This window comes from Sinocyclocheilus grahami, unplaced genomic scaffold (assembly GCF_001515645.1).
Source record: "Sinocyclocheilus grahami isolate Dianchi unplaced genomic scaffold, SAMN03320097.WGS_v1.1 scaffold137.1, whole genome shotgun sequence".
Classification (NCBI taxonomy): domain Eukaryota; kingdom Metazoa; phylum Chordata; class Actinopteri; order Cypriniformes; family Cyprinidae; genus Sinocyclocheilus; species Sinocyclocheilus grahami.
In genome coordinates, this window is record NW_015505316.1 from 716060 (window position 1) to 736897 (window position 20838).

Below are 20838 nucleotides of genomic sequence, written 5' to 3' on the forward strand. Positions count from 1 at the left end.
TTTTTTTTTTTGGAAAGAAATTATAGAAATCAATGCTTTAATTTAGCAAGGATGCTTTAAATTGATCAAAAGTGATGATGAAGGCATTTATAATGTTACAAAAGATTTCTATTTCAGATAAATAGTGTTCATATCGATATCGGAATTATATCGTATAGACCAAAATTAAGAAATATATCGTGATATCAATTTTGGCCATATCGTCCAGCCCTACTGTAATACTTGGAAAAAAACATCTGTTAGCATTCCCATTTATCTTTATGGAAGTTACTCAGCTACAGCATCCTGGAGGAAGTCCAGTTTATGGTTTAAGAGCCCCCCCAAAACAAGCATTACATTAAAAACATTTAATAAAGCATATTTACAATTTTGTAGTTTGCTCAAATAAATGAATTTAATCAGAATGGCCATCAATAAAAATTGATGATATTTGCAATACTATTTGGTGTCTCTAATGGCACTGAAATGACCCACTTGACCTTCCAGGTCCACTTAAATATAATGTTCTTGTTTATTATTTTACAGTGACATAATGCTAAATAGTTTTAACATTTGATTGATTAATTTATTTTTCTGTTTGGTTTGTACTACAGAATGGCAAGGCGCAGAAGGCCTGGTAAGAAACGACGGGAAAGAGGGTCGACAGACTCTGTGAGCTGCAAACAGAATGTCATCTCTCCAGACACGGCTGACACTGAGGAATGCCTTCAGATAGTAGTTGAGAGAGACATTGTAGTCAATAACATTAATATGGACAGTCGGGGTCCTCTGGTGGGGCCAAATGGTCCTGGCTCAGAGTCTGCGAGGAATGGGAGACCAGAAGGAGAAGATGAAGACCCGGAGGCAGGGCTGAGGCTTCCTGAAATGACGGACACTTCTATGGACAGTGTGGGCGAACCCCTGCGTGACGTCATGGACAGACTGAACGGTTCTCTGGATGGAGAGCACTGGCAGCGGAGTGAAGGTGAGGAGGGAGAGGATGGAACTTGCACTAGTCATGATGGACCCCCCCATCAGCGGCCCTTTCGAGAGGACTCGGGCGGTGAACCTCCGGACCCAAGTCGTAGCTTCCTGCAGGCCCCCCTGCCACCTGTGGACTTCTACTGCTTTACCTCCCAGAGTCCAGACCCTGCTTCCTCGTGTAGTGGGCACAATGACTCTGCAGGGAATGGCGAGTCGCAGGATGTTCCTGTTGGCGATGAAGATGAGGGAGAAGCAGAGACACCAGCTACAGGGCAGGATCCCTCCATCCCCGTAGAGACGTCAGCTGAGGAGGAACGGAGTAAAGAAGAAGAAAAGCAGCAGGAGGAGGATAAAGACCACACAGTACAGAGCTCCCATGCTGCAGAGTTTAAGTGAGATTGTAAACTGATTGTAATCAGTGACGAATTCTAGCTCTGTTGACACAATATGTGATTTATTATGAGGTTAAGGTATTGGTTTTTTGTTTGTTGTACAGGGTGGATAACAATCACCTTCTGCTGCTCATGATTCACGTTTTTAGGGAGAATGAAGAACAGCTCTTTAAGGTGAAACTCTGTTTGATTTAACATCACTGAATGGATAACTTTGTATTTACATTGTGTCCATGCTGCAGCGTACTAGTGCAAGATACCCAACCCCCTATTTACTAATTTATAGTACCATTTTTATGACCAAATCACTCAAACCACATTCAGAGCTGATCAGAAGTGACCACATCGCTGATGTATTCCTAACAACATTGAAAGCCCACTTACTGCGCAAAACAAATGCTGTACTTTTTATTTTTTTTGAGCTACTGTATTTTTAATAGAAGTCGGATGAAAAATCAAAAGCGGTCACATACTGTTTTTCAAAAGTTTGGGGAAGATTTTTTAAATATCTTTTTGAAAGTGTCTTATGCTCACCAAGGATGCATTTGACCACAAATAGAGTAAAAACAGTAATATTGTGAAATACGTATTATTACAATTTAAAATAATTGTCTATTTTAATATATTTTAAAGTGTAATTTATTCCCATAATGCAAAGCTGAATTTTTAGCAGCCATTACTCCGGTCTTCATTGTCACATGATTCTCTAGAAATCATTCTAATATGCTGATTTGGTGCTCAAGAAGCATCTCTTCTTATTATTAATGTTAAAAACAGTTGTGCTGCTGAATATTTTTATGGAAACTGTGATACTTTTTTTTTTTTTTTTTTTTTTTACAGAATTTTTTAATTAATAAAAAGTTCAAAATATTCTAGTGGTAGCAGCCATTACTCTAGTTTTCAGTGTCATATTATCCTTCAGAAATCATTCAAATGCTGACTTGGTACTCAATAATTTCTTATTAAAAAACAGTTGTGCTGCTGAATATTTTTATGGAAACTGTGATTCTTTTTTTTTTTTTTTTTTTTTTTACAGAATTCTTTAATTAATAGAAAGTTCAAAAGGACAGCATTTTTAAATAGAAATATTTTGTAATGTTATTAATGTCTTTACTATGACTTTTCATGATCTTAATGCATCCTATCCGAAAAAAATAAATAATTTTTACTTAAAATTAAAAAAAAAATCTTACTGACCCTAAAAGTTTCAGTTGTAGTGTACATGTCATGTACAATGCTGTGCATATATTTCAAAGCAGTTGTAATTACCTGTAGGTAAACATGATGTTATTGCTGTTTTTATCAGTGTGCAATGTGAGTAACAGATATTCTAGTGAAATGTAAACCTGTGAACTGGTGCTATCCTATTGATTGTTTTGCATTTGTACATTTTATTTCAGATGGTGAGAATGAGCACAGGCCACATGGAAGGAGATTTGCAGCCTCTATATCTGCTGTTGACGGACTGCTACATTTACCTCTTGCGAAAAGGTCAGCAAACCTTCAGTGGAAGGGCAGGACATTGTTTATTATACGTCTGCAAAAGTGCTTGTTTGCATTTGTTGTTGTGTCCCATTGATTTTCAGGGGCAGCGGAGAAGCCTTATAGTGTTGAGGAGGTGGTATCTTATAACGAGCTGGACTACATCTCTGTGCGTAAACAACCTGAAGCCTAAATTATCAGTTTGACATGCTGCAGAGAGATTAAAGCCCTTGTTTGTGCCTTAGGTTGGACTTCACCAGCAGACTATCACTCTGGTGTGCACTAACAGAAGAAGGCAGTTCCTTTTGGACACAGCCGACTCATCTCTGACTGTGTAAGTTTTTTTTTTTAATTAAAGCGTATCCCCATGAGGTTGATTAGTATGCATGTCTTTGAAGAGGATCTGTTCATGTTCTCTGCTCAGATGGTTTCTGACTGTGCTGAAGGCAGCCTTGGAAAATGGCTGTAGGGAGCCTCCCTACCCCTCTGTTCTCACTGACGCCACCATGGAGAAATTGGCTCTTTCTAAGTTTGTATGCCAAGAGACTCACTGTGAGGTAAATGGGGGAGATCTATCACCATAAATAATTCATAAGAGTCTGGCAGACAGTGGCTCACTTTGATAATCTTGGTTCTTCATGCTGACTCTTTATGAAATGCATTTGCAATTAAACCATTTATAATGAACATACAGTTTAGACTAGTGGATCTCAACCACGGGGCCTTCCAAGGGGGATACAGAATGACTTAAAATAATACAAATTAATAGATTATTATTAATACAATTGATATTAATTATATTATTACAACATGAAAATAATTATAATATAAAAGTATAATTAAATTATAATAAAAAAAAAAATAGTAAATATTTATTTCCCCCCCCCAGTAACTATTGTCCCCCCCCCCCCATTTCTGTTTATTAAAAAACAAGAAGCTTTGTCATAATTATAGCACATTTTTTGGACTGATGTGATTTTAAAGTAGGCACAGTGCTTATGGAATTATTCTTATACAATATATTAACCCTTTGATGCATGAATTATCTAAAGATTTTAAGATAAACTTTTTATGAAAAATGTCTCAAAAAAACCCCTCAAAACTTCGGTTTCTGTTCAACCCACCCTTTTTTAAAAGAAAAACATTTTACAAGTACTTGGTGCATCAACTAGTCAATTAAATACACATGCTAGGACTTACATATACATTACATTTAGTTATACTACGGGGCCGTTGAATGCTTGAATCTGATTGGCTGAGGAATGTTCTGAGGTGTGCAATTATTTTCAGGGAAACGCACGGCGAACGTAGTTCCAGGCAGCTCTCTTGACTGCATTACAGTTCCACATCACTTTGCGCAGTTAACTGTAATAACGGAAATTAGCATACAGTACCTATACAGTACACAGGAATTACTGCAATCACACGTGCTCGCACACGTACACTATGGTCACGCAGTTTGCACAAAAAGGTATTTTCTGTGTTTTTTTTCGATTTGATCAGTTAGCCTATATAGTGTAGCAACTTAAAGGCTACACATGACATTTCTCACTAGCGAGGTAATAACAGCACTGTTTAGAGACGCTGCTGCAGAACACTGTTGAGGGACGCACAGAGGTAGCCTAATTCACACAAGCTCTCGCTCTCTCTCTTTCTCTTTCTGTGTGTGTCTGTCTCTCTCGCTCTCTTTCTAATTACTTCATTAATAACTGCATTAGAATGCAATCAACGGCTCAAGCCTCCATTACCAGCTTTAAAATTACGTTTTGGAACTAGCAAAAGAGGCGTTGGATGAGATGTGGAAGAAATAATCCTGCTCACAATACCGATTTAAGTACAAAAACTGGACGAATCCCTTTAAATATATCAACTGATCGATGTCTTGAGGTGTGGTAACCGTAGTATAAGCGGAATAATTGACGACAGGCTGTTGAATTATTAGAAAAATAATGCACACCCGAGGTGGTGATGCGGCCACGACGCGAAGCGGAGCGGAGTAAGCTCACCTTACTCCCTTTGCAGACACTTATCCAAAACGACTTACAAATCAAAACCAACAAAAGAGCAGTATGCAAGTGCTGTGACACTCGGTTAGTCTAACACAGTACACGTAGCAAGGTTGTTTTTTTAATAAATAAAAATAAAAGAAGTAGATAGAATAGAGAACGCTAGAGATAGTAAAAAAAATGAATAGAAAAAGATTAGAAAATGCTAGTGATAGAGCATCAATTTTTTTTAATAAAAAGAAAACAAGTCAAAAGAACAGAGAATGTGAGTTTTAGAGGTTAATTCTTTTATAATAAAGAAAGCAAGTAGATGGATTAGAAAAATAATAGAGAATGCTAATGTTAGAGGGTAAATTTTTATTTTTAAATAAAGAAAACAAGTAGAATAGAAATAGAATAGAGAGTGCAAGTGTTAGAGGTTAGGTTTAGTAAATAAAATAAAATAGAAATGGAGAGTGCTAGTGTTAGAGGGTCAAGTGTAGATGGAAGAGATGTGTTTTTAGCTGTTTCTTGAAGATGGCTAAGACTCAGCTGTTCTGATTGAGTTGGGCTGGTCCTTCCACCAGCAGAGAACAGTTGAGATGAAAGTCAGGGAAAGTGATTTGTGCCTCTTGGGGATGGCACTATAATGTGCCGTTCACTTGCAGAATGCAAGGTCTGGAGGACACATAAGTCTGAAGTAGTAAATTTACGTAAAAGGGTGCAGAGCCAGTGGTGGTTTTGTAGGCAAACATCAATGCCTTGAATTTTATGCGAGCAGCTATTGGTAGCCAGTGCAAATTGATGAACCGAGGTGTGACGTGCATTCTTTTCGGCTCGTTAAAGGTTAATCTTGCAGCCCCATTCTGGATTAGTTGTAGACGTTTAGAACTGGCTGGAAGACCTGCTAAGAGAGTATTGCAATAGTCCAGTCTAAACAGAACAAGAGCTTGAACAATGTAGCATGTTCTGAAAGAAAGGGCCTGATTTTCCTAATGTTGTATAAAGCAAATCTGTCTTGCTGACCTTGTGCTAACTGTGTTTGTGTAGTTATCCGAGATGAGCATCCGCCTGTATTCTCTGGTTCACTGGGAGGACCCAATGGATGTAGCGGTGGCTTCACCAACATCTCCATCCAGCTCCAGAGAATCTAGTAGCACTAAAGAGGGGGCACTGTTGTACCGTGCTGGGAGCACTTATTTGGGGAAGGAAGTGTGGAAAAGCTGTTACTTGGTTCTCAGGTACAAAAGGGTTTAGTGCTTTAAGCTATTCGACAATTTCAGAAAGCTGTTCATGTGTCCTGAATCTAAATCACCTGTTCACCTGGCAGCAACGGGATCCTGTATCAGTATGCAGAGAGAACAGATGTTACACCTTTGATGTCTGTTACCATGGGGTAAGCTGTTGTTCCAGCTCTTAGATTTCACCTTTATAAACTTAATATAAATGTGCTTTTCAATATGAAAGATGCCCACTTATAAACATTTATTATATATTTGAATGTGATTGCGTTTATGTTATAGGGGAGGGCACTGTGGAGGCTGTAGGCGTTCAAACAGCTCAGAGAAGCCTCATGCTTTTCAAGTGATTCTGACAGAGCATCCTCCATTAGAGCTCAGTGCAGAAAACGAACTGGAAATGGCCGACTGGATGCAGCTGCTCTGCCAGTCTGTTTCTAAAGGGGTGAGCTGCAATTTTACACGGTAGCATTTTTTTTGCAAGTTCTAACAAAGCATTTTTAGAATTTTTGGGAAGTGTGATTTAAATGCACAGTTTCATACTTTCCATTCAAATCTACTTTCTTTTTTCTGAGCTGGTGGTGTTTGAGCAAAATGTGTGAGTCTGCATTTTAAATGCTTTCAGAGTCACCACATGACAATGTGTTGTTGTTCCTCATCAGTTCCAGACATGCCAGCATTTGCATTTTATGGCTGAAATACTAGCTCTAACCTTTAGAAACTAGCATTGACTCTTCTAGACCGTAAAGTGGGTCAAAAAATCAATATTTGTCTATTGTATTCCAGCCTGTAGTGGATGCCGTAGATGTTTTCTCAGTACAGCCTGTCCAGAATTAACCAGAATGTTTCCCAGATGTTGACCACTATTGTGTATTTTTGTTTCTCAGATTATTCCACAGGGAGTAGCTCCTGCACCCTGTATTCCGTGTTGCCTTGTACTCACAGACAGGAAGTTGCTCACATGTCACCAGGATTGCCAGACCAGTTTTTTCCGTTCTCTAGGAGGAGCTGATCTAAACGATGTCACAGCTGTTTGCCTGGAAGATGATAAAGAATACTGTGTCATTGTAAGAGTTCATTCAGATTGTTGTGCATCAGATGTCTCTGGAAACAGATGTTTACTGTTTAAAGGTTTTTTTTTTTTTTTTTTTAAACAAGTGCACTAATCACCATTTATGTCTGCAGGAATTTGCGGAAGATCGTGCTCAGTTTCTTCCACCCTGGGTTTTGTATTTTAGTGGATGTGAAGAGCGGGATCGGCTACTAGCAGAATTGAGTCACGCTTGGGCTGCTGTTTACCAGGCAAGAAAACACTTTCTTTCTTTTTTTCCATAGCCAGAAAATCTTTTTTTTTTTAAATTTTTTATGACATCTGTAGTTTATGGAAGCCCGTTTCCGCCACTGAATAAAAAAATATAATTCTGTAAGTCATAATGAGAAACTTTCTCAAAATATTGACTTAGTTTCTCGTAATAATGACTTGGCCTAATCAAAAAAAAAACGCAAACATTGCTTTGTTCTGTAATCTAAAGTGTATAATGCTATAGTCTGTCATTAAATAACGATTTCAGATAAATTATCTGTATGTAGTCTTTTGTGTAATAGTTACTCTGCCAGATAGTTATGGCTTCAAACATTCCAGACCAATATTTCAGTTAAGAAATCCAGGCATTTTATGAAGAAATGAAAAATTAACATCTATTCATTAAGTTTATATGTGTAATGACTTTAATTTCTTCATAAAATGCATGTGATTTTTTTATTGGAATATATTCTTCTATATCTGAAGCCATGATCATTGTCTGGCAGAGTAACTTGTTGGTAAGTGCTACAAATTAACAAAAGACTACATACAGATAATTTATCTGAAATCGTTATTTAATGACAGACTATAGCATTATACACTTTAGATTACAGAACAAAGCAATGTTTGCGGTGTTCCTGCATGGCTTTGACCAAGAGATGTCGCTAGCGTGCTGTCACTCTTGCGTTGCACATGCATCGAGGAAGCCATTATGAGAAAGTTTCTCATTATTATGAGAAAATAAGTCATTATTACGAGAAACTTTCTCATCATTACGAGAAAGTTTCTCAATATAACGAGATACTAAGTCATAATTTTGAGAAAGTTTCTCATTATTATGACTTACAGAATTATATTTTTTTTATTCAGTGGCGGAAACGGGCTTCCATAGTAGTTAAATATTTAGCATAGGAGGCTCATCATTCTTATATTTTCTGTACTTAAGATCCACTCTAATTTGAATGTTTATTTGATGCTTTCGAAGGAGTCAGACGCTTTTGTTGGACTGTATTCACATAACGGATTTCTAATAAAACTGTCAGTTTAGTGTGTTATTTAAAAAGAAATATATATATTTTTTTTTTTTTCAGCAAAGATGTATTAAATTGATAGTCACAGTAAAATATTTTGTTACAAAATATTTTTATTTCAAATAAAATGTAATATTTTTGATAAATTATCTTAAATTTTTTAAGTAGCACAATTATGAACATTGATAAGAAAAATTTCTTGAGCATTAAATCAGCATATTAGAATGATTTCTCAAAGATCATGTTACACATAAATCACTGCTAAAAATTCAGCTTTTCTATCACAGGAATTAAAAGGTATTTAAAAATTTAATTTAGCAACAATACTGTTTTTACTGTATTCTTGATCAAATAATTGCAAACTTGGTGAGCATAAGAAACTTCTTACCGACGTTCTTATTAATATTATTTATTTATTTATTGAATTGATCTACAGCATGAATTTCTTCATATGTGTGTCCAGGTTAGCCTGCCTCGTAAGCCGGTGTCAGACCCGCCGATGCAGAAGAGATGTAGGGAAGCGCTGGAGCTGATGAAGAGTGCATGGCAGAGGAGTGACAGCCTACACAGAGGTCGATCAGAGAGAGAACCGTGGTGCTGACGGCCCAGGATTAAACAAGACAGCATGGGGGAGTCAGCTCACCAGCGAACCTACTGTTTACATAGGTACAAGCAGACTCTGTGAGCTCTCCAGACCAGAGACGATATTGAACAACATGGGCTCATATGATATTTATCTACCGGTAATGAGGCCTGACTTTGTTTACACTTGCCTTGCACAGATATTTAAGGAGTTACAATTAAGGCTTTAGCTTTTACAAGTGGAGGTCTGCAGCAGGAAATCAAAAAGACAGAGATCTAGGAGTTCTCTTGCATTACATGTGATCAGACTATATAGAGTGTAAATGCATAGTAATAACTCAAAAGGGTTTTTTTGTTTTTTTTAAACCTTCCCTCCTTGTACAAAGTCTATGGACAGATACTGTACATGCTTGTACTATATAAAGAGGTACAGACTGCTTTGTGAGCACTTGCGAAAGAGAATTTTAGTTATGTTTACACCATTGGTATTAGCTGGCTGCTTTAAGTTAACTATTTGAAAGTAATGGTTTGCATGGCAGCTTGGCACAGACATTCAAAACACACAGAGAGAGAAAAGGGGAAATGGACCAGGCTTAATTTAGACATCTAATATCAGTCAGCACTGCTAACAGTGATGGTACAGTACCAGCATGTAATCGCTGTTGTTATATTGGACTGAGGTCATTTGTTTGGATCAGATGGCATTGAGATACTGTAATAGGGTCATACAATTCTAAAATATCATTAGTTGAAGATATTAAGATATTTAGTCTTGCAACTAAAATGACAGTTTTGATTGATTACAGCAGAATTGCACAAGGTTCAGAATTGCACAGTCATTGTTTTTTTGTTTTTTTTTATTTATTTTTTTTTACTTTTGTTAAAAGATAAGTTTTTATTGGCATTAAAATGATTTCCGATCATGCATAAGCATTCACAACTTTTTCGATTTCTTTTTGCGATTTGAATGCAGTCAATCAGGCATTCGTTTAAGGTCAAACTCTTCAAAAGGTGTTATTTTTGTTTTTAAACACTGATCAACTGTGTTTTAGCTTTAATATCAAATCCATTGAAATGTTCCTCACTCAGTGGTATAATATACCATTTCCAGTGAAACACTGTAAAGTTGTTTTAAGAATGTAGAGTGGTTTTAAAGAAAGCAGACTTGAGTAATGTGGATCTGTGACCGACTGTGATAAATGGAAGCAGAATCTCAGGTATGTTGAAGTTTGTTTCAGTCCACAGTGATTTTAAATAATACATTGCTGGACAATGATGGAATACAGTTGTTCATTAACAATTGAAATGTGGTTTTATGTGGGTTTTTTTTGTGTTTTTTTTCTTTTTACATTTTTGTTTTAAATGGAGTGACCTACAGTAGTCAATGATGTTGTTCTAACACTCTGTCTCGGATACACTAAATGCTGCATGTACATTTTTGAATATGTCATAACATGATAACAAATATAAATAAAAATGATTTTTTTTTAAATGTGAAAAAGTGTGAATAATTTCCTAATATTTGCATTTGTAGTTACATTGACATTAAAAGGGGTAAAAACTTGTGGTCATTAACTGTGGTGCCACAGGCTCCGAGTGTTTCCTCTGTCACTGAAACGATGGGCTATCCTCCTGGAGTACTGACTTTTTGCCTTCCTGATGCCGCGGGAAAGGTTGGCCCTAGCTGTCTTCAAGCCCACCTCATCTCCAGCTCTGAAGGCAGCGTTCCGCGTGTTCAGGAGTCCGTAGACCTCCCCTGTTAGCCACGGCTTCTGGTTGGCCCGGACAGTGATGGTCTTTGAAGGAAATTATGAAATATGAAAATGGTGAAATATCCCTTTAACAAATATCTACTTCATAGGTGATCTAGAAACAACACAAAGACTTAATGGTGCCATCTAATGGTATTGAACGTGACAAACTACTATTATTTTCGGTGACATTATTGAACATTAGTAGTTGTATTTAATTCAGACCAAAATTGAACAAATCAGTGCGATAGAACTAAAGTCATCTTGTAGCTTCTTGTATAGTTTTTGTTTTCCACATGCAGAAACATTTTATCAAGTCCTACAGACTAAACAACCTAAATAGGTTAGTTCACAATATGAAGGTATCCAAATTCTAACTTGTTTCACAGTGATTTTTTTCTCAACCTCTTTCTAAAATGTCTAGTGCTAATTTCCATGCATGTGCAGGAATATTTAGAGAGACGTGCAGATCCAGTGATAATGGGAAAACATCAAAAAAAAAATTTTGATATAAAAATCATTCTGTATAATTTGGACCCACATTTCTAATTATGTTTTTGCTTTCCTCATACACACACACACACACACACACACACATATATATATATATATATATACAGTGATTTTTTTCTCAACCTCTTTCTAAAATGTCTAGTGCTAATTTCCATGCATGTGCAGAAATATTTAGAGAGACGTGCAGATCCAGTGATAATGGGAAAACATCAAAAAAAAATTTTTGATATAAAAATCATTCTGTATAATTTGGACCCACATTTCTAATTATGTTTTTGCTTTCCTCATACACACACACACACACACACACACACACACACACATATATATATATATATATATAGTGTTGAATTTCTGCAGTCAGGTGTCATTTCTGCTTTTCCAGTCATCCTTGCCTCTGTACTTAATGAACAGTAGGTGCTCAAACTGCCCAACCCCTTCTCTTTATTTCTCTCCCCCCTCTGTCTGCACTGCCGCAGTAACATCAAAATATTAACGCACCACAGAAATGGGGGGTGGGATGGGGGACATATCAAGCAAAAAGCATCACATGGTACATACAGAGATACTTTTTTTGAGAACGTGCCAATCATTTGTACTCTAAATGTTTTTATGTCTCACAAAGCTCTTGCACTTGAATAGTGAGAAATATGAGCTATTTGTGGCTCTCAGCCAAGCATGCAGCACTTAAGACTGACCCAGAAGTCTGCAAATACCATTCAAATTGCTAATGGCAAAGTTTAATTGCTGTTAAGTGCTAATGATTAGTGCAAGACATAAATATACACAATGCAAATAATGGCAATGCAACTAAAGCAATGTAAAGCAGTATTCCTCTCTGACTCGGCCAATTTGTTCAGGCCAATTCCTAACTTTCAGGTGGCAATGTTTCAATATCCATGCACTCCAACGTTTTACCTCTTTGCACCAAAGGGTTTTGAACCGTGATGGTCCGTCCTTCCAATAGATTGTGTACATCTTTAGGCAATAAGATTTATGCTCCTTCTAAAACAATTTAGTGCATTTAGTCTATAGTGTATCTGAGACCGGATTTATGTGGAATCCTAATGCATTAAAAATTTTATCACCTCAGAGTCTCAGATAAATAGTGATTTAAGTGAATGTCTACCTGTATATGACACTGCGTTTTGCATCTGTCTTTAACAGGAAACAGGATATGTGCATTCTTATTGTAGTGTATTTACATGTGTTTTTCCTTGTTGAAGATGAAAGGATAGGCTCGTATGCCAGAGGATTTACGGTAAGTGTCCCTCCAGAGTGCTGCGGAGACAGAGGGAGAGAGAGTGCAGAGATGCTGCAGACCCACTGCTGCCCTTGTTTTGTCTCATCCGCTTATAGAGGCACTTAGTGCATTTCCTCTGTCTCCTCTCCTGCAGCTCTTCTTTGGGGGCGGGAAATGCACTTATACTTTTATCTCAAATTAAATTTATGTGCATAATTTATTGGGCGCTGCTGTTCTGCAGGATTGCCTGGACTGGAACGTGGGACTGTACATAGATCAGTTGTACTGAGGCTCTGAATGTAAGTTAAAAGACCTAGTCTCTTCTAGCTCCACCTCAACGTTTGATTCTGGCTGTCTCTGATAATCATGCTGAAGAAGAGGAACCCTGAGGTGCTGATGGACCGGGAGGTTCTGCTGGATCTGGACTACAGCGGCGAGACTCATGGTCCAGACAGTTATGGAAGCCTGAAAAATGGGGGTTTCATCCCACCCAGATATGTGAGTGTACTGATCTGTGTTGTACAGCATTATGTACTGATGCATACTTTTATGAGATAAATTTGTTCTAGTTGCTGTGTGTAGCAATACTCATTGCAGAGCTGTTTGGTTGTGTGCTAAAATTGCTGTTTAATTAGCACATGACTTTGCTGATTAGGCAACCTGGTGGTTTGTGTTAATGCAGAAAATAAACATATTTATAAAGGATGTATTAATTATATTTTGCTATTGGGTTAAATCCTTAATTGTTTTTACATGTCTTACTTCAATAAAACCCAGTATAGTTGTAATTTTTGTCAGATTGTCATTTACAATAGTTAGTTCCCAACTTCCAGTCCTTGAGTTTGATTGGCCGAGCAGCAGTCCATCTGCTAGACTTTTCACTATATCTATCACTCCGCTTGTCTGTTTGTGCATTCTAGACAGACTGTCAGTCTGTGCATTAGTTGTGATTTTTCCAGTGACTCTTTCTGTAGGGTTACATCATTACACCAGTAGGTGGTAACAAGTGACATCCTTTATTAATGAGTCATTTAAATCATTCACTCAACCTGTTCCTTCAAAAACACTGATTCATTTCATTCTTTTGATTCATTCTTTTCACGTTACACAACTGTTTATCGTCACTGATGTTATTTCCAGTCAGAACACACTTTATACTGAAGGTTGATTTGCAAATTAGTCAAAATATTTAATGCTGTCCGCAAACCACTAACCCTGATTTTCCACTCATCAACAGTTAATGGAGTTTAAAAAAACGAGTTTTTACACGAGTTATGATCGCTATGGTATGTGTAAATGTTCAAAGACAATCTGAGATAAGTGACGATGAATTGCAATTGTCCGAGAAATATGTATCTGGTAATGCCATCCTCCACCTGATTTCAGCCCTGATTCTCCACTCGCTAACAATCAAAGTAATAGTTTACACAAAAAAAAGTAATTTGCTGAAAATTTACTCACCCTCTGGCCATCCAAGATGTAGATGATTGTTTGTTTATAAAACAAACAGCTAAAACCAGCCTAAGCTGTCTGGCTGGTTTTAGCTGGTCTTCCAGCCTGGTCATAGCTGGTTTGCAGGCTAGTTTTAGAGGGGTTCTGATTTGAAGAAATGAAAGATCAAAATGTGAGTTCAAACCGCTGATAAAAATATTACAATAATTAATTGTAAAGTGAAAAGCTACATGTTTGTAATAAACAAATTCATCTTTAAGATGTTTTTAACTTCAAACAGTTATTTCCAGTTAAATATTGCTTTCTCCAGTGAAAAAGTCATCTAATCTGTATTAGTAGAGAAATATGCACAGATCAAGCACTATTTACAAGTGAAAACTGTTCTGAACCATTTTAAACAAATATATTGGTGGATTTTGATGTGACAGGACAACAGGGGGTGGACTTTTACAGTGCTAATGAGTTATGACATATGGACTACGTTGGCTAGATGTAAAAAGTAAAAATGATGGATTTGTTTCTTACAAACATGCAGCAAAGGCAAAGTTTATGGACCAGTGTCACGCGAATTACTTGTGTATTATTGTTAGGATTTTATCAGCTGTATGAACTCTCATTCTGACGGCACCCATCACTGCAGAGGATCCATTGGTGAGCAGTGAATGCTTAGTTTCTCAAAATCTGTTTCGATGAACTAATAACTCGTCTGCATCTTGGATGGTCTGAGGGGGGAGTACATTTTCAGAAATTTTGTTAGAACTATTCCTGTAAGGTAGTTTGCCAACAAAAGCCTTAAAATGGATCGCAACGGTATGTGTGACTTTTCAAAGACGCGGCCTGAGGGAAGCGCTGTTCGCAGTTATGTGGCCCACGCGCTAGATGATTTTAGCTCCGATTTTGCGCTTAATACTATTTATTAACACAGAAAAAAATAATAGAACAACAGCTCTGTTTTTTTTTGTTCTTTGTTCTGTGTTGCTTAAATATATTCATGTTGTCATAACAGTCGAATACTACGGCTAATGATAAGGATGATGACCCCATATATGTTCATTGTGAGCGGACCTCAAGCCCACCTGTTCACCCCTCAGGCAACTACCTCAGAGACGGCCAAACAAAAATAGGTAATGTTTTGATGAAACCGATATTAATATGCCAACCGCATTGCTGCCCAAGTAGTCATATTAAGCCTATTCGTTCTTGCTCCAGACTTTGTGCTGGTGTGGGAGGTGAAGGTGCGTCGCAAGCGTCGAAGTCGGGGGCAGTCGCAAGGGGAGGCTACAGAGGAGGCAGTAGATTTTAGGTCCGATTTTGCGCTTAATACTATTTATTAACACAGAAAAAAATAATAGAACAACAGCTCCTTTGTTCTGTGTTGCTTAAATATATTCATGTTGTCATAACAGTCGAATACTACGGCTAATGATGAGGATGATGACCCCATATATGTTCATTGTGAGCGGACCTCAAGCCCACCTGTTCACCCCTCAGGCAACTACCTCAGAGACGGCCAAACAAAAATAGGTAATGTTTTGATGAAACCGATATTAATATGCCAACCGCATTGCTGCCCAAGTAGTCATATTAAGCCTATTCGTTCTTGCTCCAGACTTTGTGCTGGTGTGGGAGGTGAAGGTGCGTCGCAAGCGTCGAAGTCGGGGGCAGTCGCAAGGGGAGGCTACAGAGGAGGCAGTAGAAGCAGCACAGGAGGAGAGCAGGTCAGAGAGAAGAAAAGCTCAGCTGGCCCGATGGAGGGACAAATTCATCCAGAACCTCCAGAGTGCTGGACTGTTGATGGAAAAGGTTAAGCTATTAGGTTAATTTTCAACCAGTGCAATCAATGCCTTTTACGGTTCTTACCGTGTTGTTTCTAATGGTTTTCTCTTTATTATCAGGAGGAATCATCCAGTGTGAAAAAGACTATACACTATCTGAAGCTCCATGCTCCATGGGATGTGTTGGTGTACTACGCTGAGGAGTTATGTCTTAGAGCACCTCTGCAGGTTAGAGAGCCATGTTTTCATATTCACCTCCCCAACTTAAAAACCAAGGGTTTAAAACAACACTAGAATCAAGTGAAGTGAGCTCTGAAATGAGTTGTATATGTTTATTGAAAGGCACAGCCACACCCAGACTTCAACACTTCTGCTCGAGTTCTTCAGAAGCTGTGGGTGCCGAACATCATGAAAGACTCAGTTAACACTAGAATCAAGTGAAGTGAGCTCTGAAATGAGTTGTATATGTTTATTGAAAGGCACAGCCACACCCAGACTTCAACATTTCTGCTCGAGTTCTTCAGAAGCTGTGGGTGCCGAACATCATGAAAGACTCAGTCCCCAACCGTCCTGTGGACTACTACACATGTGCCTTCCGCAAGTCCAAAATGGAAAAGTTAGGCTTTTTTTTCTAGGAGTGTACAAGGTGATCATCTACTTGCAAAAACAGATGTGTAAATATAGCTATTTACTTTGACTTTCAGGTTTCTGGGCTCTGATGACCGTGAAAACTACTTCACCAGCACACAGAGACACCGCATTGTGAGTGTGCTGTAAACAGCTACGAAAAAAGCAGAATTGGGTATCACATAGTTGCAATAGTGTAATAAATGATTACATACACTAATGTTCAAAAGTTTGGGGTCAGTAAGAGTTTTTTTTTTTTTTTTAAATAAGTCTCTTTTGCTCAACAAGGCTTGCATGCATTTGATCAAAATAACGTTTTTCTTTTTTTAATATATATTTTTAAATTTAATATTTTCATGTGATGGCAAAGCTGAATTTTCAGCAGCCATTACTTCAGTCTTCAGTGTCATGATCATTTAGAAATCATTTTAATATGCTGATTTGATGCTCAAGTAACATTTCTTCTTCTTATATCAGTGTTGAAAACAGTTGTTGTGGCACTTAAATATTTTTGTGGAAACCTTGATGCATATTTTTCAGAATTCTTTGATGACTAGATTGTGCAGCTTTTATTTAAAATAAATATTTTTGTAACAATGTAAATGTCTTTATTGTGACTTTTGATAAATTTAATGTATCTTTGATGTATAAATGTGTTGATTTCTTAAAAATCTTACTGACTTAAAAGTTTTGAATGGTAGTGTATATGATGGAATAAGTTTATGATAATTGCTTACACCTGTTCTCATCGCAGGTGTATGAAATCTTAGCAAGGACTGTATATGGCAGGAGGAAGCGTGCAGAAGTTGGAGTCGCTCGTCTAATGAATGAGGGGGCTTTTACGGGTGCATTCCCTCTGCATGAGGTTAGGCACAAGACACCATATACTGCAATGTGCCTCAAACGTGTCTTATTAGAAGTACAGCAATGCACTTAAAGCATGTATGTCTTATTAAAAGTACAACTTCATACTCTGTCAGCTTTTTTCTTTTTTAAAGGGACCATTTGAGCTCCCAGGTTGTGACATGCAGCCCGATCAGTTGAACAAGAGACAGGTACTGTACCACTATTGGTCCAACTGGTTAAAATGGTATAAGTACCAGCCTCTAGATCACATCCGTGAATACTTTGGAGAGAAGATTGCGCTTTATTTTGCATGGTTGGGTGAGTAGGCACCATAGATCCTTTTCATATTTGCATATGTGTAATGCATATTACAGACATATTTTTTATACATTAATCATTTTTTATATATTATTATTTTTATATATTTGTTAGTAATATAGTCATATATTTGTTATTAAATTAAATAAAATGATCTGATATATGTTTTGAAACCCATTGCCTAGGCATTGCTAGTGTCACAAACCACAAAAACAAGTACTGTCAATATATTACCAATTATAATAACCAATAATGACCAAATTCTACTGTTTAAAGGATTTTACACAGCCTGGCTTTTGCCTGCTGCATTGGTTGGGACGTGCGTCTTTGTTTCGGGTATTTTGACGATGGGATCCAATAGCCCAGCGTAAGTGTTTCCCATATTATCGATTAACACAGTGTTTCAGCTGCTGCACTGAACTTCTTTCTGCTCTACATGACTCACACATTTAGTGCTCCTCTAAGCTATTTCGCTGCTATCAGAAATAATGTAATATCAATGGGCTTTATGACCTTTATTTGTTACTATAGCAACTGTTGACCGCATGTAATTGAAGGACTAATAGCGATGAGTTGGAAATATTTGCTGCAGTTTACACCTCAGAATAAGCAAGCAAATTAATGAGAATCAGAGAGCAGGAGACCGTAAAGCAATACCAAATTAGAAGCTCTGTATATGTATCTATATCTTTGAAGCATTCATTTGTACACTTTGCCTCCTTGGTCTATTGATCTTAACATAAAACTATACTATTGCGTCTAGTAACCACACTCTTACTACATTCCTACCAGATTTCTAATATTTTCTTATGTTTTATCAACACAATTTCACCACGACAATGTACTTCAAAAACACAGGCTGTATGTTTGCTTTCATTTTAGTCGTACCATTGTTGCCTGTTTCCATTTGCCATCTACAGGAAGGAAATCTGCGAGAGTGGAGGATTTTATCTAATGTGTCCTCTGTGTGAAACCTGTAAACCCTGGAATATATCAGACATCTGTCCCATGGCCAAGGTAATCAGTTGAATTGAGTATTGTCTATATGTGAAAGACACAATATTGTAGAATTTGATATGCTTGTATACAGTAGTTTATGATTATGTGTATGGAGTACATACTGACTATGGAAAATATGCATTGGTGTTTAAAATTTTGGGATCAGTAAGAATTTTTATGTTTTTTCAAGAAGTTTCTTATGCTCATCAAGGCTGCATTTATTTGATCAAAAATACAGAAAAAAAGCAGCCATTACTCCAGCTTCAGTGTCACATGATCCTTCAGAAATCATTCTAATAAGCTGATTTATAGTCAGTGTTGGAAACAGTTGTGCTGAATATTTTTTGGGACCTGTGATATTTAAATAAATAAAAAGTTAAAAAGAACAGTGTTTATTTAAAAAAGAAATGTTGTGTTACAAAATACACTACTATTCAAAAGTTTGGGGTCAGTTATTTTTTTCTTTCTTTTTTTTATAAATAAATTAATACTTTTATTCATCAAGGATGTGTTAAATAGATAAAAAGTTATAGTAAAGACTTATATTGTTAGAAAAGATTTCTATTTTGAATAAATGCTGTTTTTTTTTTTTTTACTTTTTATTCATCAAACAATCAAAGAAAAAAGTAACAGGCTACAAAAATATTAAGCAGCACAACAGTTTCAACACTGATAACAAATCAGCATATTAGAATGAATTCTGAAGGATCATGTGACACTGAAGGCTGGAGTAATGGCTGATGAAAACAGTGCTGCATCACAGAAATAAGTTATATTTTAAAGTATATTAAAATAGGAAACCAATATTAGAATTGCAATAATATTTCACAATATTAATGTTTTTCTGTATTTTTTTATCAAACAGATACAGCCTTGATGAGTATAAGAGGCTCCATTAAAAAACATTTTCTAACAAATCTTACTGATCCCAAATCTTTGAACGGCAATGAAGTTGTTTTATGTCATATCATTTTTTTAATGTAGCATGGTCAATAGTAATATAAAAACAGGTGATGGTTAATCTCAACTCTTCTTTAGGTGGGCTATCTGTTTGATCATCCCGGCACTGTCTTCTTCAGTGTGTTCATGTCTTTGTGGGCCGTCACGTTCTTGGAATACTGGAAACGCAAGAATGCCACTCTCGCTCACCACTGGGACTGCATGGATTTCCATGAAGATGAGGTTTGACGTGTTTTGTTTTGTTTTTGATTATCACATTTTTTTTGCCCATTTCACAGCTCAAGAAGGCACTGTCCTTTATGAAACAAACAAAACTAATTCTAATTGAAATAAGTCAACATTTAGAAAATTTGGTTTGTTTTAAGGACGTTTATATATTTTTTACTCAAAAACAGGACAAAAACACTATATATGTATATATATATATATACTCCTGACTACCAGGAAAAAACTGTTTTGTGAATTTAGTATTTTGTCATGTCATTGATGGGCACACTTGGCTCTTCCAGGCCACTTTCCTGCTGAGATTTGATCCAACCCTGATATGATTCACCTGCCTGTAGCCTTCTAGTAGTTTTGAAGACGATGATTAGCTGGTTCAGGTGTGTTTGATTAGGGTTGTAGCTAACCTCTGAAGGAAAGTGGCCTGGAAGGGCCAAGTTTGCCCACCCCTGGTTTAGAGCATAAGAAAAATTTTGAAAAATAAAAGTTTTGAAAAATGATATTTTATTCATAATTTGTGCCATGTCCTCTGTAGAGGACATCGGGACTTTAAAAAGTCCTGTTTTAAAAAAAATAAAAAGACATGAATAGACATGAGAAGGCAAAAAGAGTGGGGTTTTGTTTTAACCAGAAATCAATTAAAAAGAATTTATACCAAACTTTATATAAAGATGATTCTCAACTATGTTATGAAAGATATTTTTAAAAACCATTTTTTCTTTATGCAAAATGGCCATAAACTAGTTTTTCCATTATATACAATGTATCTATAAACTATCTAATTTGCATATTAATGTGTTTTTGGGGCAACATAGAATGAACAAATAATGGGAGTAATAATTAGCAAGAGTTTCATAATAATATCTAATATTTAATAGGAATACTGATATATAATTTATTTTCTCTATTCATTTGTTGTCTCCCAAAATGTGTAATAAACATGCTTTAAGTCCTGGTGTCCTCTACAGTGGACATGTATGAAATTGATGTCCTGTTTCATAACAGAAGGTCATATTTTGATTTGAAACCCCATAACATTTTCCTGAGATGTTGATTTATGACAAACAATTTGTCAATTAGTCAGATTTAAATGATAATTACAAAATATGATCATATTTCCATGAGGGTGTTACATTTGATCACTAAATGAATGTCA

The 20838-nt window shown here is 36.6% G+C and overlaps 2 protein-coding genes across 4 annotated transcripts in view; both read left to right on the forward strand.

Moving 5' to 3' along the window:
- The window catches only part of plekhm2 (pleckstrin homology domain containing, family M (with RUN domain) member 2), a 16081-nt gene extending 5613 nt beyond the window's left edge, over positions 1 to 10468 (forward strand). For all 3 annotated transcript variants that reach the window (XM_016280098.1, XM_016280099.1, XM_016280100.1), the window contains 12 exons: positions 594 to 1355; positions 1460 to 1529; positions 2756 to 2846; positions 2942 to 3006; positions 3083 to 3171; positions 3262 to 3394; positions 5873 to 6063; positions 6153 to 6218; positions 6346 to 6505; positions 6948 to 7127; positions 7246 to 7362; positions 8858 to 10468. In XM_016280098.1, the coding sequence (XP_016135584.1) occupies positions 594 to 1355; positions 1460 to 1529; positions 2756 to 2846; positions 2942 to 3006; positions 3083 to 3171; positions 3262 to 3394; positions 5873 to 6063; positions 6153 to 6218; positions 6346 to 6505; positions 6948 to 7127; positions 7246 to 7362; positions 8858 to 8995 (2062 nt within the window). In that variant the 3' untranslated portion in view covers positions 8996 to 10468. The remainder of the gene's footprint in view (positions 1 to 593; positions 1356 to 1459; positions 1530 to 2755; positions 2847 to 2941; positions 3007 to 3082; positions 3172 to 3261; positions 3395 to 5872; positions 6064 to 6152; positions 6219 to 6345; positions 6506 to 6947; positions 7128 to 7245; positions 7363 to 8857) is intronic.
- A 2096-nt stretch (positions 10469 to 12564) lies between these two features.
- ano11 (anoctamin 11) overlaps positions 12565 to 20838 on the forward strand; it is a 16834-nt gene continuing 8560 nt past the window's right edge. Inside the window, exons 1-11 of the mRNA XM_016280101.1 lie at positions 12565 to 12981; positions 14942 to 15059; positions 15545 to 15738; positions 15831 to 15938; positions 16190 to 16326; positions 16415 to 16472; positions 17092 to 17202; positions 17336 to 17501; positions 17778 to 17868; positions 18422 to 18518; positions 19539 to 19682. Coding sequence (XP_016135587.1) covers positions 12850 to 12981; positions 14942 to 15059; positions 15545 to 15738; positions 15831 to 15938; positions 16190 to 16326; positions 16415 to 16472; positions 17092 to 17202; positions 17336 to 17501; positions 17778 to 17868; positions 18422 to 18518; positions 19539 to 19682 — 1356 coding nt within the window. The 5' untranslated portion in view covers positions 12565 to 12849. The remainder of the gene's footprint in view (positions 12982 to 14941; positions 15060 to 15544; positions 15739 to 15830; positions 15939 to 16189; positions 16327 to 16414; positions 16473 to 17091; positions 17203 to 17335; positions 17502 to 17777; positions 17869 to 18421; positions 18519 to 19538; positions 19683 to 20838) is intronic.